This window comes from Labrus bergylta, chromosome 14 (genome assembly GCF_963930695.1).
Source record: "Labrus bergylta chromosome 14, fLabBer1.1, whole genome shotgun sequence".
Lineage (NCBI taxonomy): Eukaryota > Metazoa > Chordata > Actinopteri > Labriformes > Labridae > Labrus > Labrus bergylta.
Window position 1 is genome coordinate 23,437,940 of NC_089208.1, and position 20,257 is coordinate 23,458,196.

Sequence of the window (20,257 nt, forward strand, 5' to 3'; positions counted from 1 at the left end):
CAGAGGATGAAGTCCTTGAGAGCAGATGGGCTGGGTTTGAATCTAGCCTAAGCTGTGGATCTTTTCCTGCTTGAGGTTCCCCACTCTCTCTCTCCCTGATCTATGACTCTATCCACTGTCGTATCTCTAAAAGAAAAACGCATAAAAAGCCTGAAAATCTATCTTGAAAAAGGGGGAATAATTAAATTACTAATATTTAAGCTGAGAATCTATTAGGTAGGATTTCTAAAAAAAGATAATTTCTGTGATTATTGTGCAGTGGTTCTGCACCATCAAACTACATACAGGGAACTCCTGTACGTAGTTTGATGGTGCAGATTATTTTAAGGTTATTAGTTTGGCCTTTTTGTCGGTAGCACAGCTGAAGAGAGACAGGAAATAGGGCGAGGAGAGAGTGGAGTACACGGGCATCAAAGGGCCAAGACCAGGAATAGAGCCAGCAGCTGATGTGTGGAGGACGCAGCCTCTGTGCACGCGACGCCTACCATCCTGAGGCTTTTTTTAAACACCAAATACAGCAACACATTTTCTACATTATTAAAACATTTAGTCATGCTCCTTTCATTAAATAAAACATGCAGCACACAGGATTGAAATGTAGATCTTTATTGATAGTTTATGGATTTAAATGGGTAAAAATAACAAGGTGAACTGACCTCATACATAATAAAATAGATCTTTCTCCTGCTCTTTGGTTGATTTTTTTTCTTTACAAAATCAAGGTCACATCACCTCAGTAGAAAAATAATTTGTGTAAATCAATCTCACAAGCTCATTTGCATCCTCATTATAGGTTGTGAAAGCGTTAAGCAAACTGTTCGTCCGTCACATTCGGTTATTCGTTATCATCCTCCGTGCCCGGAAGCAGGCTGACCACATGATGTCACCGCGTACTTGGGCTTCATTAAAGCCTTCACACGACACTCGTCAGAGCTGGAGACTCACATTTTAACACATTCAGGCTCAAAGGGTCATTTCACACAGGATTCAGAGATCACTCCTGAAGTGTGCAGCTGATTAACTCCACACATTCATCGTTACAAATAACAACAAAAAATCACGTCCACAAATTTAGAAACACTGGGTTCACGTCTTTAGATTTTTGATAGTATTATAAAGGGAAAAAAAATATTTTTAAAATACTTATTCATATATTTCTCTGCTGCTCCTCTATTTACAGGTGGACACAACATCTCTCTGCCCCCGAAGGAAAGTTCATATAAAGATGAATAAAAGCAAAACAACACAAGAGGAGAAAAACTTAAAATAGATCAAAACAACACTGGAGGCATGAGAATAATCAGCGTTTCCTGGGAGTGCTAAATCTGGGATGCTCTGGTAAATAATCCAGAAACATAACCTTCTGTAGGTAAAAATCTTTATGGACCACCACCCGTCAGGATCACAGCCCTTTACCGATACATGAAACAGTGTGTACAACATTATTTGCCATTCAGAGAAAAATAAATCCCACATTTAAATACAGCTAGTAGCTAATACCAGTGTCCCACATCCCAAAGCCCCCTCCGGCCTGCCTCATCAATAAATCTGCAGGTGTGGGGATGTGGCTCCGTCCCTCCATTTGTAGACCTTCTCTGTGATCACGGTGCGGCACAGAGGGCAGCTCTTCTCCCGGTTGAACCACAGAGCGATGCATTCATCACAGAATATGTGCTGCACAGAAAACAAAAATTTATACATGTGAGCATGCCATGCACTTAAACAATACTTGACTCTATCAACTTAAGGGATGTACTCAGGAAGTTTTCAAGGACAATAATTAAATGAATTATTTTAGAAGAACTTAAAGATCCCATATTCTCCTCATGTTCAGCTCTCATGATGTCAGTCTGTGAAACCTATAGAGCATCCTTATGTATCTGATACTGGCATCAGTAAAAACCCTCATTTAGCCTCTACCTGAAACGCTTCATTTTACCTACTGTTTTTTTAAGCCCCGCCCTATCCATGTGCCCACTTTCTTCTGTTATTACCTGACAGAGTAGAGCTCGAGGCTCCCTGTACTCTCCCTGACAGATGGGACAAACGTCTCCAGCCTCGCTGCACTGACTCCTGGTGGCCGCGGAGCCTGTATGCTGTGAAACCAAAGAAAACAACACTTCAACACAGCTGCTTACGGATTCTGAAGATGATAAACAGTGCTACTGACCACTTCTTACCTCGCCTTTGAGAAATATCCTCACAGTTTTCAGTAAAGATGTCCACTGTGCATACAATCCTAAAAGCTAAGAGACAGAAAGCAGCAAAAGTTATGGTAAAAAAAAAGAAGAGATTTCAATTTTTATTTTCACATTGTCATTTTCATTTAACACACCTTTAGTATGAGGTAGAGCAAAGCCAGCAGGACCCCCAATGTGAGTCCAGGGGTGCCGTCAGCCTCCTGGTAAATGACCAGGTAGCGGAACCACAGTGGAAAAGGCGCCACGGCCTGGTGGATTTGACCAATCTCTTCAGCCAGCATCATCCAGCGGCCCTGGAAACACAAAAACACTAAATTAAAACTACTTAACCGGCACTGCAGCGAAAGAGAAAAGTTTTGTTCTAAAGCAAGTTAAAAAAGTTAAAGTTACTCAGAAACTCTCACCTGAGCTCTGTAGGTCACCAGGGAAGATGGCAGCAGTAGAATAAGGCACTTCATCCCCATACAGAGGAACTTTATTACAAAGTTGGTAACACCAACGGCCCATAGCACCTCCCAGAAACCCAGCGGCTCGATGGCTGGGCTGAGAAAGATGAGGCTGGAAGGAGGAGGACATTCAGGTTAACTCCACACTGTGGAGACGTATTTACATGACATGGAAAGTGTGCCACAATCAAGACTTCACTTAATGTTTCCTTGGTTCCAAATGATGACCAAACCATAACTCTTTAAAAACTGGTTTGTCCGTTCATCTTGAATAAAAATGTGACAAAACAGTCAGGCCACAAACAAAAAGAAAAAGGAGGCCTTTCCAAACTTGTTGTGCAGTTTGATCCTTCAAATTTAAATCCTGCTTGAAGAAGATGATGAAAGCAGCTTTCTTTCTCTGCATAAATTTGGCAGGTCCTATCAACATGATGGTGAAATACTTACCAGTAGATTACACTTCTACAACGCTCCTTTCACTTTATCAACAGAAATCTATTGAAAAAGTCAAGCTGTTTTCACGTATGCACTCAAGAGTTCTAGAGAATTTCAGGAGGACTGCTTCTAAAATAGTCCTGACTTGTTGTATACACATGCACCTCACAGAGGGAGACGGTCACTGTCAGACAAGAGGGGATGGGGGGTCTCCTGAGGCAAGACATGGTGTAAAATGACGTGGAAGTGTAGTTCAACAGAGTCACAATATCAACAGAAGAGTGAAGAACATACTGGAGAACAGAAAACATAATGCAGCAGTTTAATAAGAGCACAGACTTTGTATTGTGATTCTGTCGAGCTACACATAGCATTGATATAAAGGGAAATATTCACATTATAGCGTTGTATAGCGCACTCTGTTGCTTTAGCCGATACTTCCTTGTCATTTATTTTAGGTAAAGTCTTTAGCTCAGGAGACCCCCCCGCCCCCCCTCCCGTCTGACAGGGATAGTCTCCCGCTGTGAGGAGCATGTGTGAACAGTGAGGTCAGGAGAATAACCAGGAGCAGTCCTCCTGAAATTCTAGAAAGTGAGTGAACTCCAGGAGTGAAGATTTGAAAACGTCTTTAATGAGATTACGTCACTGGTTACAGGGAATAGCTCACAGTCTTGTTCAAAGTAAGGACTATGAGGTAATGCATTCACTCTTACCAATAGTAAAGTGTCTCAGTGAGAAAAGTGTAGTAAAGCAGGAGGGTGGAAGAGATCAGGAACAGCAGCAGCCAACCACTCTGCAGCTTGGACTGACGTTCCTAACAGCACACACAGACAACAACATGGATTTGGATTCCAACAGCAATTAAACATTTGAGGAATCAACCAGTGTGCTTTTTTGTTCTTGGCTTACCTGAAGAAAGACTTGAGTTTGAATGTTTTTATTCACATATAGAAAAGTTGTAAAGAGGCCAACCCCAACAGCTAGACCTGGAAGATAATGAGAAGGAGTTTGATATGTTTCCTTGTTTGCGTACAGTTGCCATGCATGTGTTTGCTTTACTCAAACTCACCTAGAGCATGCTGGATGACCAGTTTAGCACACAGTATGACAAGGAAAGGAAGGCTCTTTTGGATCCAGCGGAAGAGACAGCGAAGCTCCGACACAGAGGTGCTGGGTTCTCCAGAGTCCGTGTCAGAGTCAGGCGAGTCAAGCTCTGGCTCTGAGTTCGGGTGATGCTGCACCCGATGGTGTCCATGTGACTGAGAATGGGAGTGGGCGTGGCCATGGGAGTTGATTCTGCACCTCCTGGATGAGGCACCTCCACCTGACTCCCCAGGCCCGCTCGTCATGGGTACCCGTACCTCAATGTTCTCAGGGTTTGTGGCGGCAGCATCACCAGTGGCTGGAGTCCTGGTGAGAAGCTCTGGCTGCAGCGTCAGGGACAATCCATTTCCTGCGTTAGCGCCCCGCTCGCTTGAATCAGGCTGCATCACAATAGAAGAATCCCTCAATTTCTGTGCTCTTCTGGTATCACTCCTTTGATATGGAATCAAACATTTACAGTCAGAGTCATAATAAGTCCAGTATGAATGTAAACAAGAATTTTCTTGAATTTAATGATGTTCTATCAATTCTTGAATACAGACATTATGTTGATATCAAAAGGACTGTCACAAACATCTCTGACTTGGTTAAATTCAGGGGTCGTCTATCGATAAATCAAGAGCTCATGCGCTTATTTGATGGAACACAAAAAAATAATAATAACAGAACTCTTACAGAGATTGAAAGAAGTTATCGTTACTTTTCAAATACATTTTTAATTTTCCAGAGCTGCCGGATAATCTAACACGATATTGTAAGACAGAGTTTGACATTTAAAAATCAAGTGAAAGGAGACATTGTAGACACATCTAACGACTTGTTGGTAATGTTGTAATCTATTGTAGTCATTGTTGTTCCGTCTCTCTCTCTTCCTGCATCTCCCGTGATCCCCTCTCAACCCCAAAACACTTTTGGCAGATGCCTGTTCCACATGAGTCAGGTTCAGTTGTTCCTTGCCACTGTAACTTGGTAACTTCCTACAGTCTGTAGATGTACTATGGGAGGTAGAGCCTTCAGGTATCAGGGCCCTCTCCTTTACAATTATATACCAGTCAGTGGAGACGTATTTACATGACATGGAAAGTGTGCCACAATCAAGACTTCACTTAATGTTTCCTTGGTTCCAAATGATGACCAAACCATAACTCTTTAAAAACTGGTTTGTCTGTTCATCTTGAATAAAAATGTGACAAAACAGTCAGGCCACAAACAAAAAGAAAAAGGAGGCCTTTCCAAACTTGTTGTGCAGTTTGATCCTTCAAATTTAAATCCTGCTTGAAGAAGATGATGAAAGCAGCTTTCTTTCTCTGCATAAATTTGGCAGATCCTATCAACATGATGGTGAAATACTTACCAGTAGATTACACTTCTACAACGCTCCTTTCACTTTATCAACAGAAATCTATTGAAAAAGTCAAGCTGTTTTCACGTATGCACTCAAGAGTTCTAGAGAATTTCAGGAGGACTGCTTCTAAAATAGTCCTGACTTGTTGTATACACATGCACCTCACAGAGGGAGACGGTCACTGTCAGACAAGAGGGGATGGGGGGTCTCCTGAGGCAAGACATGGTGTAAAATGACGTGGAAGTGTAGTTCAACAGAGTCACAATATCAACAGAAGAGTGAAGAACATACTGGAGAACAGAAAACATAATGCAGCAGTTTAATAAGAGCACAGACTTTGTATTGTGATTCTGTCGAGCTACACATAGCATTGATATAAAGGGAAATATTCACATTATAGCGTTGTATTTGGGTCAGGGAGGCAGACACCCTCTCTACTTAATAGAGTAGGCCTAAAACTTTCCTTTTTGATCAAGCTTATAGCGAGGGCTGGCACAGGTATGGACCAGCGCCTAGTTATACTGCTATAGGCTCAGACTTAGACCTGGCACATTGAGCTCCTGTCTCTCTCTTTGTATGCAGTCACATCATATGATGGCATGTCACTATCTGTAAATCTAATCCGTAAATGTACTATGTAAATTACTAGAGCTGGCTCAGGTATGGACCAGCTCCTAGTTATGATGCTACAGGTTGTTATTGTTGGAGGACCTGAGCTCCTGCTGTCTTTGTAACTCTGGTATAAGTTTCTTAATCGTGTACTCAAGGTGGATTAATGATTGGTCTTTGTAAAGTATAAGGTCTAAACCTGTTGTTTTTGTACATAAACAACAGGTTTAGACCAAATGAAGATCTAAGGAATGTGATTCTTTCCATTTAACACTTAAAAGCTAGATTACTTTAAAAACGAGACTTTTAAGAGTTGTTTTGACACATCGACTTAAATAAGAGGTTAGCCTTAGCTTAGCTTAGCCTGGATTTACAAGTACTTCGATATTTCAGATATTAAGGAGCTAATGTAAAAGCTTTTGTTAAGTTAATAACAGGTGGTTTGTCTATACATCGATTACTTTAAATACTTAATCAAAGTAGTGACAGTTAGCTTGTTGCAGTTAGCATTAGCAGCTAACAGATGTTTGTTTCTCGGGCCTGGTTTGCTGTTTTAAAAGCTTTAGCTCACCTGTCATTCTGCAGCCGGAGTTTCATGGTAAGCGCTTGGTCCCCATCTAGTATAATGTCCGAGTCTCCAAACGTAACAAAGGCTAAATTAAATCAAAAACAAAACTAAGCCGTTATCTCTCAGGCTAGGCTGCTCGTTCAGACATCGTGACGTCACGACAACAGGCGTCACAGACTTCTTCTGTTTTGACGTTAACGACGTAGAATGACGCGATGTCGCCCCCTAGTGGTCTACAGTCCACTCAGCCGATTATTTAATAAAACGTATTAATTCTTCATATTTATTTCCAGTGGCGATTCAAGAGTCTGATGGGGCCCCAGGCAAGACATATGTGGGGGGCCCCACAACCTGCATTTATTACCATTATGTCTGCCATTGTCCCCGTGCTTACTCTGCTTCCTCTGTTAGATCAGAGTCAGAATCTGTAATTAGATCAGGTCTAATTACAGATTACAGATTTTTTTTCCCTCAACTGTTTTTAGGTTCTTGTTTAAATTTCACATATATTTTTATCCCTGCACTGGTTATGTACATTTCTTGTATAAGTCTAATTTTAATTGCACAGTTTAAGTTTGATTCATCTAGGGGTGTTCTTTAAGTCTTTTTTTCGGGTTGATATATATGTATGGGAGGGGGGCTTCGGTTTTGCTGTTTAATTTGTAACAAATGTTTCATGTCATGTACGTCTTTATAACCTGCTACTGGATGCTTTGAATTTCTCTCAGGATCAATAAAGTATCTATCTATCTATCTATCTATCTATCTATCTATCTATCTTTCTTTCTTTCTTCCAACATCATAATACAAGCTATTCTCATTGTGGATTACTTGAACACTACTCTGTGTTTGCATAGTCTAATAAACAGAATCTGTTCATTAAAAACAAACAAACAAACAAAAGGGCCAACTTCACCACACACGCATCACAACCACAGCTGCCAGAATAATAACTGGTCTCCCCACACCCATCCCACCCATTGCTATGGGGCGCCAATTGTAAAGTCGCGAACACTAGAAATAACAACAACATTTATCCACATTTAGCCCTAAAACAACCCTTAAAAATGTGTGTAAATTTTTCATCATTTTTTTTCAAGTCATTTTTTATTCACATTTAGAGAAATGTTTGTGAACTTTGTCAAATGTAGTTTTTGTGAATATAAAGTTAAGATAATTTCATTGGCAACTATAAATGTTAAATATGATATCTTAATGTTTAATGTATTATATAAGTGTTACAAATACATGTTCTGATTCTAAATATTTAGAAATCTTAGCTAAATATGTAGTTTAGATTCTAAATATTTAGAATCAGGACATGTATTTGTAAAATGTATATATAACATTAAACAATGCAAACTAAGGCCTGTGGAAACGTGCGTCAACACCAGGCTAATAAAAAGGCCTGCAGGTCTTTAAGGATGAGCTTTTATTTGAAATTTTACAGGATTTTACATTTTCGGTAGATAAAACAAAGATAATGTACTACTCGTGAAAAAGTGTTGGAGGTAATTTTGAACTACAATCATATAACCAAGAGTAGAAAAGGTTGAACATATTGTAGGATTAAAGGAAGGATGTGTGATTTTTTTAACCAACGCAATCCTTTTTCTTTCCAACTTAAACAGTCTCATGATACCCACAAAGCCTCATATCTTACAATACAAACGACCCTTTTCACATTTCAGCCTCCTTTTAACATTTTCCTGCAGCACTGTTAAAGAGGTTATATTTCTGTAATTTCTGCCTTTACACTGTGCAGACGCTGTATGTGAGTTTGAAGTGGGCCGTTGTGATGAAAGGAGGTTAATGTACTACGACTGTAAGAGCTGTTCCCCGCTCTATTCACCGCCCTGTAATTGTGTTATTGCACCATAGAATTGTCAGAGGAGTTGTTCTGCCCCAGTCAGACATCGGAGCCAAGTCTTTGGAGGGAGGTTAACTTGACATATAAATTGCTATCTGCCAAGATGAATGGAGCTCGGCGGAGAGCAGATGAGGAGAGATGCCCTGACATTGCTTCTGACAGACTCCGTATATCCCCCGTCATCTTTCTGCCTTCCTCTCTCTGAACACGGTGCCAGCTGCTGCCTCCTCTGATGTCTTACTGGAGCTGCCAAGATTCACTGCTAGATATGTCCCATCTTGTGAACATGCATACTGTATGTGTGTGCACCAAGATAAATCACAGTAATTCACTGATTACTTTTTTATACGATCTGGGACATTTATATCTGATGAAATAACGGTTCAGGAGCATTCAAAGTGCAAGTGATAAATTGGTTTCTGGAGGACAACTTGCACAACATGAAACAGATCTTTAAACGTTCCCAAGAGGACACTACTGTGAACCTTTCGATGTCATCAATGGCATCTTAAGATCTTTAGATATTCTTGCACAAGCTTGCTTAATGGATGCTTAATAATGTGCCATCAGTTGAGAGGAAGGATTTGAATATTCCTTTATTATACACATAATTCACCTATTTCCATATCTTTCTGTACATCAAGGGTCCACCGGCTCCCAGCTTGTGATAGAGAGTGTTAGCTGTTAGCATCATATGCACTGTGAGGGTGAAAACACTGATCTCACAGCTGCTATTTTCCTTTACTGCATTTATCTTTCACCTGTGACCTCTCGAGCAAACTGGACAGGAACGTTAAACTACATTTTGCACAAGGTTACCCACTTTCTGCAGCTATCAGTGCAGGAGCCCCATTTCCGCACTCCTAATTCTCCTGAACAGCCCATGTGCATTAACACCTATCACTGACCTCAGACCCTTGTCCGTCCTGTCAATCAAACTACACCTCAGTGAAGCATCACAGCAGAGACGACAACTGCACCCTGGTTCTCTGGACTGCGTATTTATCATTTTAGCCTCTGTGCGACAATGAGACTAAACCACTACCACATACACGCGAACACACTCAATAAATGAGTGGCATCTCAAAGAGAGAGTGTGTGTCAGACTGGAGTCATTACTGACATTTCCTGTTCTTACCGGACAACCTGCGGCGTCTGCACATACATAGACCTAAAATATAAAGTTCAATCTTGAGGTCTCATGACAGGTAATCAGAAACCATCACCTCTTTCACATACGTATCAAGATAACTGGGAGGCAAATGTGCAGGATGTCTTACCTGACAGACCAGTACACCCTAAATTTAGCCAGCAAGATCACAGCAGACCCTCTGCATCCCCTTTGGTCAAGAGAGTATGAACTCTAGACTTCAGGGCGCAGGTACAGAATGACCAGGATGAGGACTGAAATAGGCGTCACTTCCTTTGTAGTATTCAGTGTCTCAACAAGCTCTGACCATTCAGTATGAACTCAGCTCTCTGCACTTTATTGAACTTGCTACTTGAAATCTCTTACATGTAATCATGTGATGCTTTAGCCCTCTGAGGTCTCAGGCATTTCCCCCTATTTTTTAAAGCCTGCTCTTCTTCTGTATGATATCACCTGAGTGATGCACAACCATGTAAACTACAACTTTTCAGGACAACCTGGGGAATCAGAATATCTATCCACCCAAAGGATGTGAGATGAAGTCTAGAAATAAATATGAAAACAACAAGGACTATGGCATTTGGCTTCTTAAATGTGAACTCTTACGGCCTGGTGATGGGGGGAAGTGAAACAAACACTTAAGATATCGTCAGATTAAAAACTCTAGCCGTGTATTTTAGAAAATCCCCAGATGCTTTTTGTCTAAAATGTTAGTTTTGCAATTACTGTAAGACACGAGTGTCTGTAGTGATCCAAGTGTTCCTCTGGAAGTACAGGGAGTGTGTTAAAAGTTGGCTGGTAGCATAGTTGTTGGTGAGGCTATAGTCCTCCAGGCGGGCCGCCCAGGTTCCATTGTGACCAGTGAGTCCTTTTTTTCATGTCATTCCCCTCTCTCTCTCTCTCTCTGATTTTCTATCCACTGTCCTGTCTCTAAATGCAGGCATAAAAAGCCCTGAAATAAACCTTGAAAAAAAGGAATTAATCAATGCAAAGTACAAGCTAAACATTATTTAGATCTACTAATACTAGAATGAGCTGAATAGGATGAATCCATTCAAAACAGTTCTATATTTCCTATTTCTGTGATGAGAGCAGGCTGAGAGTGTTTCAGGCTGCACTGGCTTCTCATTGGCCCTTACATGTTTGGTTGTCAAGGTCTATGTTATGCTCTCGGTTCAAGGCAAATTCCCTATAAGGGAAATAATAGTTCATTCATTAATTTTTCCTTGTATCAAACTGTCCTGTAACAGTTGGTTAAACTAATTTTTTTAATTATTCTAAATGCTTAGTCCCGTCCCCATGTAGACTGTTGGAAAGTGTGAATGGTCTGATCCCAATGTCCAACCTTAAAGGTCACATATTCTCCTCCTCTTTAACAAGTTTAAATAAGTCTCAGAGCTCCTCAAAACATGTCTGTGAAGTAAATCCACTCTGATCCTATATTTTATTGTATCATGATCACTGATCATAAACCCCTCTATTTCAGCCCTGCTCAGAACAGGCTGTTTCTGTGTCTGTACCTTTAAATGTAAATGAGCTGTATCTGACCACACCCCCTCTCTGGAAGGGCTCGGGTGACTCGGTCTTTCTCGCTCCATGCCCTATTGTTTATGGTGAGAAGGCAGACTCAGAGGGCAGAACAAACAGCTAGCTGTGGGAGTGTCACCCACCTGGGGGAGGGGTTACTGCCCTTTGTGATGTCATGAAGGGAAAACTCTAAACACATTTTCTGAAAAGTGGAGCAGGCAAAAGACGGAGAGGATGGACTTTTCTCAGCATTGGGGGGTTTGTAGACAGACTAGGGACACATAATAGTGTAAGAAAAACATGGTCAAGTACATTTTGCATTATATGTGACCTTTAAGAATATGCACTGAACCTTCACAGAGCGTCACATGCGCAGTGAGTGCAAATCAGGGTTTTTCATGAGTTGAGTTACATTCCGTACAGTACATATTCTATTTCTTCCAGACTTTTATATATTGGTCAAACTTTAGCCTTAATGAGAAGGTCAGTCTCTCCATGCAGTGTATTTAGTTGATTATTGCTAACCAATCATCCTTTGATGGGGGGTTTGCCTGCAGCCATTTCCATGTGATTGCTTTCTTAGCTGCAACCAGAAGGACTTTATGAAGATATTTATCGTCTGACATGAGATTGTCCGGGATTTTTCCCAGGTACAGTATGATAAAAGAGCAGTCCACGTTCATTCTAAACATGACACTCATTACTTCTGTAACCTCCTTCCAAAATGGCTGGACCTGTGAGCAATCCCAAAATATGTGAAAGTGATCTGCCATTGATTTATCACATTGCCTCCAACATTTGTTTTGACCCTGAGAACCCTGCTGCAAAAACTTCAACTTTGGGGTTATAAAGAAACAAATTAAGTTCTTCCAGCAGAATTCCTGCCAGCCCCTTGAACAGGTTGTTGTGACCTGATTGTTCAAAATGTCATTCCAGTCATCCTCAGATATCTGGCCGGATTCCTTCTCCCACTTCTGTCTGACCTGAGTAGCAGAGTGTTTTTTGGAATTTTGTAATCCCTTATATATCAGTGATATTACATGTTTGACACCTCTAGCCTTATATGCCTCAATAAATATGTTAACCAAGTCAGATTCGCTTTCCTCTGTCTGTTTAATAACTTTGTTAAATTGTCCCTGACCTGGAGATATCTGGAGAAGTCACATCTTCCAAGGTTATATACATTTGAAAGGTGGTTTAAAGATTTCAAGTCATAAATACTGGCTATAGTGCAGTAAGCAGTTATACCCTTGTGCGCTCAGAGTCTAAATTGCATGTTTAACCAGATGGTAAAAAATCAGAATCGTGGGCCATCCATTTAAGTATTTTTATTTGGTTCTCAAGGTGAAACCTTTTGCAGGTCTTGAACCACACACTAAGGGTCAGCTTAGTTCATTGGTTTAGTTCACGCAGGTAGGATTCCCGGTTTTGATAATCTCCCAAAACAGACTGTACTGGTAATGCAGAATACCAGTTCTAAATCTTTCCATTTGGCTGAGTACTCTGGATTGCACCAGCAGACAAGTGGTCTTAACTCGGCAGTAGTGTAATAGTCCTCAATGCATGATGTGCCATATTATTTGAAAAAGAGCAGAACTCCAGTGTATATTTTGTGTATTACATGACAGTTTTTATTTAGTCATTTTAATAAACAGATTTTTTTTTATAGATATTTAGCTTTAAACTAAGGCTGTCAGCATTAACTTGTTAATCGCTATTAATTAAGGTCTGAAATTAATTAATTAATTGTTTTTTAATCACAATTAATCTTGTGCTATTTTGTCCCTTCAGGCTCTCCGTAGATAATGGTCCTCAATGTCTCACTGCAGTCTCAGTGATGTAAAAGAAGGACACTGCTGCATCTTTGAATGTCTCATTTCACTTTAACAAACTCTCAGACAGCTCAGCTGACGAGTCCAAAGTAATATCCACCTTATGACATCACACATTGACCTTTGTTACCGTTCCTTTGAGCTGTTTGACCTCAGTTTGGGATCCCTAACCACTTCCTGTTTCTGTGCTTAACTTCATGTCCTCACCTTCCATCTACCAGAAGAGACTTAATTTATTTCAAAATAAAAGCACCCAGCAAGTCATTTTCTCTCAGCTATAGACAGGACAAAAATTTTAAAAAAAAGCCTAACAATTTATAATATTAAATGCAAAATAATGGAATTTCAAACATGCCATGAAATATTTACAGAGGATATACTTTATGTCTGTGTAAAATGTTGCACATTCTTCCTTTAACTAATTGTTGAAATGTAACTGCGTATGATCGAAATTTCAATTGTGCAGTAAAAGCAGAGTAGGGTTTTCTGGCACAACTTCACTAACTACAAAGCTGCATGGAGAGTGAAAATCTTGAAGAGGTCAAGTCGCTCCTGACACTTGTAATACGAAGGGTCGTGACCCTGATGAAGGCCACAAGCCGAAACACGTCGGTCTAATAACGTTGATGAAGTTGATCTTCGTGCTGGAGCTCTCTGACCTCTTCAATTGTAAAGCAGAATCCAGCCTGTTAAGATGACCTCATATAAATGAACAAGTACATCCCTGTCTGAAGGGCCAACAGTATAATTCACATAAATAGATTTTTATAGCTTTTCATACAGACATAAACTCGAGTGTTGCTGCGTCAAATATCACCTCCCTTTTATAATGTATGCATCATAAAGACTGAACTGCAAAGACACTGAAGGACACGTTTATTGAGTCCTCACATGTGTACTTCCCTCAGTGGCCAGCAGGTGGTGCTGTGAGATAAGTGATGGAAGGAAGCTTAAACAAAGCGCTGAATAATTCTTCCAGTAGCACTCAGAAAATGAATAACCCCGGCTACAACTGCGTTTTATTGACGTGTGTGAATGATTTATATACGTTTTAACTAATTCAATCTGAACAATAGCCCGACTGTTGTGTATTTTACACATGGGAAACCCTCACACGTGTATCTGTTTAGGATTGTCTGGCTTTAATCAGACATCACAGATTATCTAATTTAACTGGTTCACTAAACGTCTAAAAGTCTAAATGAGCTCCAGATAGACTTTTAGAGCCGATGCATTTCTCTGCTCTTTGTTCATCCTCGCAGCATGATGGCGGCCGCCAAGGTGAAAGAAAAGGTGACCTCTGTGCGTCTCTGCTTATTCCAGAACATGCCCTTCCTCTCCTGTCCTCCTCCCCCTCTTCATGTTACCATTCAACAACAGACACGGCTTCACACGTGTCGTCCTTTTTCCTTTTCCCTTTTCCCTTCTGCCACCACATTAAAAAAAAAAAAAAAAAAAAAAAGCAACCTTATCGTCCATGGCATGGCCCCTCAGTTGTCAATCTGATCGATGTGTGCAGGCTGGATTCAGGCCGCTGCATTAGTTGTGCAGTCTCCGAGCCGCTCAGCATGGATACACATCGCTGCTCACATCTTGTTGCTGCTGTTGGTGTAATTGTTTTGTTATTGCTGTTCATACCGGTTGTCCATTTAAATGTTCACATAACAGCGACCTGCTTTGTGTTCCGAGTCATTGTGACCAGTGACTCAGTGGATCCACCTACAAAAGATACACACTGATATTGTAGAATAGAGTTGTAAAACCTGGAGGATGTATGCTGAAAAGAAAGTGAAATAAACGTGTTGTCTGTTTTAAAGGCGCATTGGGATCATCTCTAATAGGACAACGTTTATTCCCTGCGATCAGTGCACGACCATGCATGGAGGTGTAATGAACCTGCTGCATTATGTTCTCTGTTCTCCAGTTTGTTCTTCTCCACTCTTTTGTTGATGTTGTCAATCCGTTAAACTGCACGTAGCATTGATAGAAAGACAAATATTCTCATTTTAGTTTCGTAATGCAGACTTTGAAACTTCGTCCACTACTTCCACACTGTTCATTTTACTTAATGACTTTGCCTGAGACCCCCGCCGCTCCCACCTCTGTCTGACCTCCTGCTGTGTGGTGCATGTGTGAACAACCAGATCAGGAAGATTTTAGGGACGGCCTCCTGAAATTCTCCAGAAATTTTCAAAGGTGCATGTGTGACTGAAACCCTACTTAGTGTTGCAGTGGTTAGCGCTGTTGCCTCACAGTTAGAAGGTTTCTGGTTCAATTCCCCACCTGACAGGAGCCTCTCTGTGTGGAGTCTGCATGTTCTCCCCGTGCATGTGTGGGTTCTCTCCGGGTACTCCGGCTTCCTCCCACAGTCCAAAGACATGCTTGATTATCAAAATTGCCCGTAAGTGTGAATGTGAGTGTGGCTGGTTGTCTCTCTCTTTATGTCAGCTCTGTGATTGACTGGCAACCAGTCCAGGGTCTACCCCCGCCCCTCTCCCAATGACATCTGGGATCGGCTTCAGCCCTGAACGGGAAAAGCTGTAAGCCTCTTCTTTCAGTCTAAGCATTTAGCCATCACCTATGGCTGTAAAAATGAAGAAAGATGTGTGAATAAAGCATCAGAATGAACTCAAACACAGGTTAACATTTCAAATAGCATTCCTTTAAGAGGTGCTGTATTTTGTATTGATGGCATGTAATAGCTCAGCAGAGGTCCACCTCCTCCTCCTCTCGCTCTTGCTCGTTGGAGGCCAAAAGCCTGGGCCGCTGTGCCAGTCCTAATAAATCCTCCGCTGAGAATGGCGGCGGCAGCAGCAGGCCTGCATTCTTCAGGAGCCAGCACTTCCCCTAATCTGCCCCGGAGATGGAGCAACAGTTGGCCCTGCTGTTGGGGAAAAGAGAGGGGGAAATGTGGAGGGGGTGGGGGGGAGTAGGGGGGGCTCCCTGGTGACAGGAGCATGACGTGTTTGCAAAAACACAGGGAATGTTGGAATTGGATCTCGCTCCTCCTTTAGTGGGCTCTTGTAGAGATGCATCGGCTGATTTTGGCAGATGTGTTCATTTTCTCTGTTGCCTGTGCTGAACACAGCAACGACAGAAAGCATTACCCTACCTGCAACACTTGTTTTCCACGATGTTCAACACTTTGATCCCCTCTGGGCTGTGTGTGTTTTTGTTGGAGAGAGCAGGAGGAGAGAGGAAGAAACTCTAGAGAGGCACTGGACAAGGAAATGCCTTGCAGATGTGTGCACCAACGTGTCAGCCAAGACATTTTTTGCTGCTGCAGAAAAGAACATAAATCTGTGTCGTAAACGGGCTGAGAGGTTTCATATGTAGTCGTTGAAATGTCTTTGCATCTCTTTAGCTCTTTAGCATCCTGTTTGCTTCCCATGAAGGTGATTAACACACTGATTTTGCGACAGACCTGGTCAATATGCTGGGTTTTGTATACTAATACAGCTGATACAGCGGTGTGCGGTCTTTATAGGGATCAGGCCTCCTTGAATGAATTCCTCTCTGCTGGTTTCTAGTTTCAATTGATTGCTTTAATTTGTCCTATAATGAGTAGGATGCCTCCTGCCTGCAATTAGTGTATGTGTGTGTGTTTGTGTGTGTACTGGTGGGCCGTGTTTAATTACTGCAGTGGATGGATGCCGTGTGGCCCAGCAGGAGGGATGGGAGGATCCTCGACACCTCTGCCCGCCATGATTCAGGGCGAACATTTTACACTATTCCTCCCTGTCGAATGAAACAGCCAGATTAACAAAAAAAAATCTCATTACCATGAATCCTGGTGTTTGACCTTATGAACGGAGCTCTGCTGGACCAGGTTAGGAAGTTTGTGGGAATAAATCAGGACAAGGTGTGTTAGGAGAAAATTCTGCATGAGCATTTGTTTTTAAATCAAATAATCTGAATGTTACTGTAGCTGGAGATCTGGAATATGTTACACTAAGTGAGGGGCTGCTCGCTTGCCTCTGAATGAACTCCAAAAAAAACCTGAAACTTGGCAAGCTGCTCACATTGGATGCTTTTAAGAGGATGTTAAACGAGATGTTGTGCCTGATATATTTATGATCGTAGTCAATCTTGACAAATATTTGCTGTCTTACTTGTTCAATTCATTCATGTCTCATATTATGTTTGTAGTTGTTGTTTGTCAGAAACTTTATTTCCTGTGCTGCTACAAGAAAAAGAGATTTGTATTTTCAACAGGGTCTTTCTCCTGGTTAAATGAATAATAATAAATAATGGACAACCTAGATGTTGGTGGGAGACTGTGGCTCAGTTGGTAGAGTCGGTTGTCTCTCAACCAGAAGGTCAAGGGTTCAATCCCCGGCTCCTGAAGCCACATGTCTGATGTGTCCTTGGGTAAGACACTTAACCCCACATTAGCTCCCACGTCTTCGTCCACGGCATATGAATGTGTATGAATGGATTAGTGAATACTGATGGACTCTTTACTCAGCAGCCTCTACCATCAATGTGTGAATGTATAGGTGTGACCTGCAGTGTAAAAGCACTTAGTAGTCAGAAGACTAGGAAAGTGCAATTTACCATTTACTTTGTTAGTGAAGTCACTCAAACCTACCACAACAGTAAAATTAAAGGCATTCAAATGTATTCAGAACATTCTTTGTCATTCGAGCAGTAGCACAGAAAGGTTTGCTTTGATTCTCTAATTACATAAAAACTGACACCACAACATATTTAATATTAAATGCATGACTTTAAATATAGTGGTTTTTTTTAAATTGCTGCATCAGTACTTTTGGCATCTGAAGTAAAAAGCACTCACCACCACATCTGTGAGGCCTTTCATCACCTCACTGTCCATCTCCATATTTCCTCCTCCCCTCCCTCCTCCTCGCCTCCCACATCTAAAAGTTTGAAAGTTTTGTCGTAGGAGTTAAAAGGGGTCAAGGCATTCAGGAGCGAAAAGCGAATGTGTCAGAAAGTAATTGCTCTTCAGGTTATAAACTAAAATAATTTTTCCGTGTGGTTGAAAGCATGAGTATTAACACATTTTTGTCCTTTTTGTCCATGGTCATTATTGCTTACAGTTTTTAGGAAAGGATTCTGTATGTGTTATCGGGGTTTTGTTTGGTGCAACATTTTGAGTGCGTGCTACAGAACCAGAGAAGGATGATCAGACTGTGAAAACAACACTCTGGTGAAAACCTGCATAGAGACATCCAGATGGTAGACTCAGATCAGAGGAGCTGATGTCCTCAGCATAATGAAAACAAAATTCACCCTCAGACACCCTCCCCTCCGTCTCTCATTTGTTTCCCCATCACTCTGTTTTGTTTAATAAAATCATGCTGGCTCATCAGCAGAGGAGGCCGGGCGTCTCCTCTCTCTCTCTCTCTCCGAGCGGAGCAGCAGCTCCCTCGGGGAGCCTGATGGAGGATGTGGAGGTGGTGGTGGGCTCGGTTCGACTCGGCGTGTCGGTCTGTAGTGAATGCAAATGAGGCTCTGCTGTCTCTGATATACTCTCTCTATATACGCAGGCACTAACTCCATCACTCTGTTTCTCTCACTGTCTCTCATCCCATCTATCTCAAGGTCCTGAAGGTGCACACAGCCTTCTCCACCTTTGTTTAAATCATGATAACAAGGTGCACTAAGTCCTCAGCTGTCACACACACACACACACACACACACACACTAACACACACACACACACACACACACACACACACACACACACACACACACACACACACACACACACACACAAACGACCAAAAACTGTGGCTTCATTACACCACAGGCATGCAGATTACTAGAGGGTGTTTCTATTTGGTTATCATGAGGATAATGTAGGGTTTGTCACACAAAGTTGCATGCTCGTCCCCCCCGACAGACCTCCTGATACAAAATAACTGATTGCAAAATGTGCCAAAGTCATGACTTTCCCTGTTCTCAAAGCTGGATAACTGGGAAATCAGAGACAGCAGGTTTTCAGCTTCTTCTTTTGAGGGTCAAGGATTGGAGCGTCCACAAAAGATAGTGAAAACGGGACTGTTTTCTTGCCGTGAACTGCACATAAAGGGGGAGGTCACCCAGTAGTTTAGCACTTTGAAACCAGAAGCAACATATTCGGACAAGAGGGTGGTGCAGCGAGGAGTTTGCAAATGCTAATTAATCAAAGATGCACGGCCTTTGCCAGCGGCTTTTTCACTAGCAAGACACCAAGTAGCTTAGCCATAGTGCTTCCCGCAAAATTAGATTAGTTTATGTGGTTCTTATGGAGACCCCAAAGACTCTGGTAAGAATGTCGAAAAATAGCGGTTTGTTCAGATCCGTGTGCACAGTTTATGCTGAGGGCACTGATTTATAAACTGTGCACATCGTGGGAATGGATTTACCAACTAGAGCCCGACCGATGAATCGGCTGGCCGATAATATCGGCCGATATTAGAGCAAGTGACTATCTGTAGCAGCTAATTTGATCTCCAATATGCACTGATATTACAACATTTATTCAGCTGTCAAATAGCACTTAATTTGAGTTTCATTGTATTAAACTAGCAGTTCTCTTTCACCAGCGGAGGGTGCTATATGGATTTCAAACATCATCACTCTCCAGAGTGTCGAGTGGTGATTGATGTACATTCATAGTTATTTTCCAGAGTGACCATCTTGTCTTCATTATAAATCTTTTTCACTTCAAGTGTTTGATAACTGCATTTGAGGGATCAATGCAATAAATGTGTTTATCAATCTCTATAGATCGAACATAGATCAAAGAAAGATATCGGCTGATTTATTGGTGTAGGATTTTTCTCTTAATAATATCGATGTTTATATTGGCCCCAAAAATCACATATCAGTCGGGCCCTATTACAAACGGCTTTTTATTTTATTTTAGCAGACTCACATTGATACCAAATCTCTGGTGGGAGAGTGAGTCACCATTGAAGGGGCTGTGACCCAAGCTGCTGCTAAAATTATTTTCAGGATGACCTCATCCAGGGTCCCAAGGTGTATCGATAAAGTTCAAGGACTGAAACATTCACATTAACAGGAATAAACCTGTTACCTGCTCTCCACAGCTCTTGAGTCCTTGATCAGATGCGCCTGCTTTTATTGGCAGAAACCAAACGACCCTCTCAAGCATAAATAGCGGTTATTAGTATATGAAAAATATTTTAAACTTTGCGT

At 41.5% G+C, this 20,257-nt stretch overlaps 1 protein-coding gene across 1 annotated transcript; it reads right to left on the minus strand.

Moving 5' to 3' along the window:
- Positions 1-590: 590 nt before the first annotated feature.
- rnft1 (ring finger protein, transmembrane 1) lies at positions 591-6,890 on the minus strand. The gene is made up of 9 exons (XM_020631238.3): positions 6,712-6,890; positions 4,152-4,618; positions 3,992-4,068; positions 3,796-3,896; positions 2,606-2,759; positions 2,336-2,494; positions 2,181-2,246; positions 1,995-2,096; positions 591-1,674 (listed from the first exon to the last, which is right to left on the minus strand). The coding sequence occupies exons 1-9, from the start codon at positions 6,735-6,737 to the stop codon at positions 1,540-1,542; spliced, it is 1,287 nt and encodes a 428-aa protein (XP_020486894.2). The 5' UTR covers positions 6,738-6,890; the 3' UTR covers positions 591-1,539.
- Positions 6,891-20,257: the final 13,367 nt, after the last annotated feature.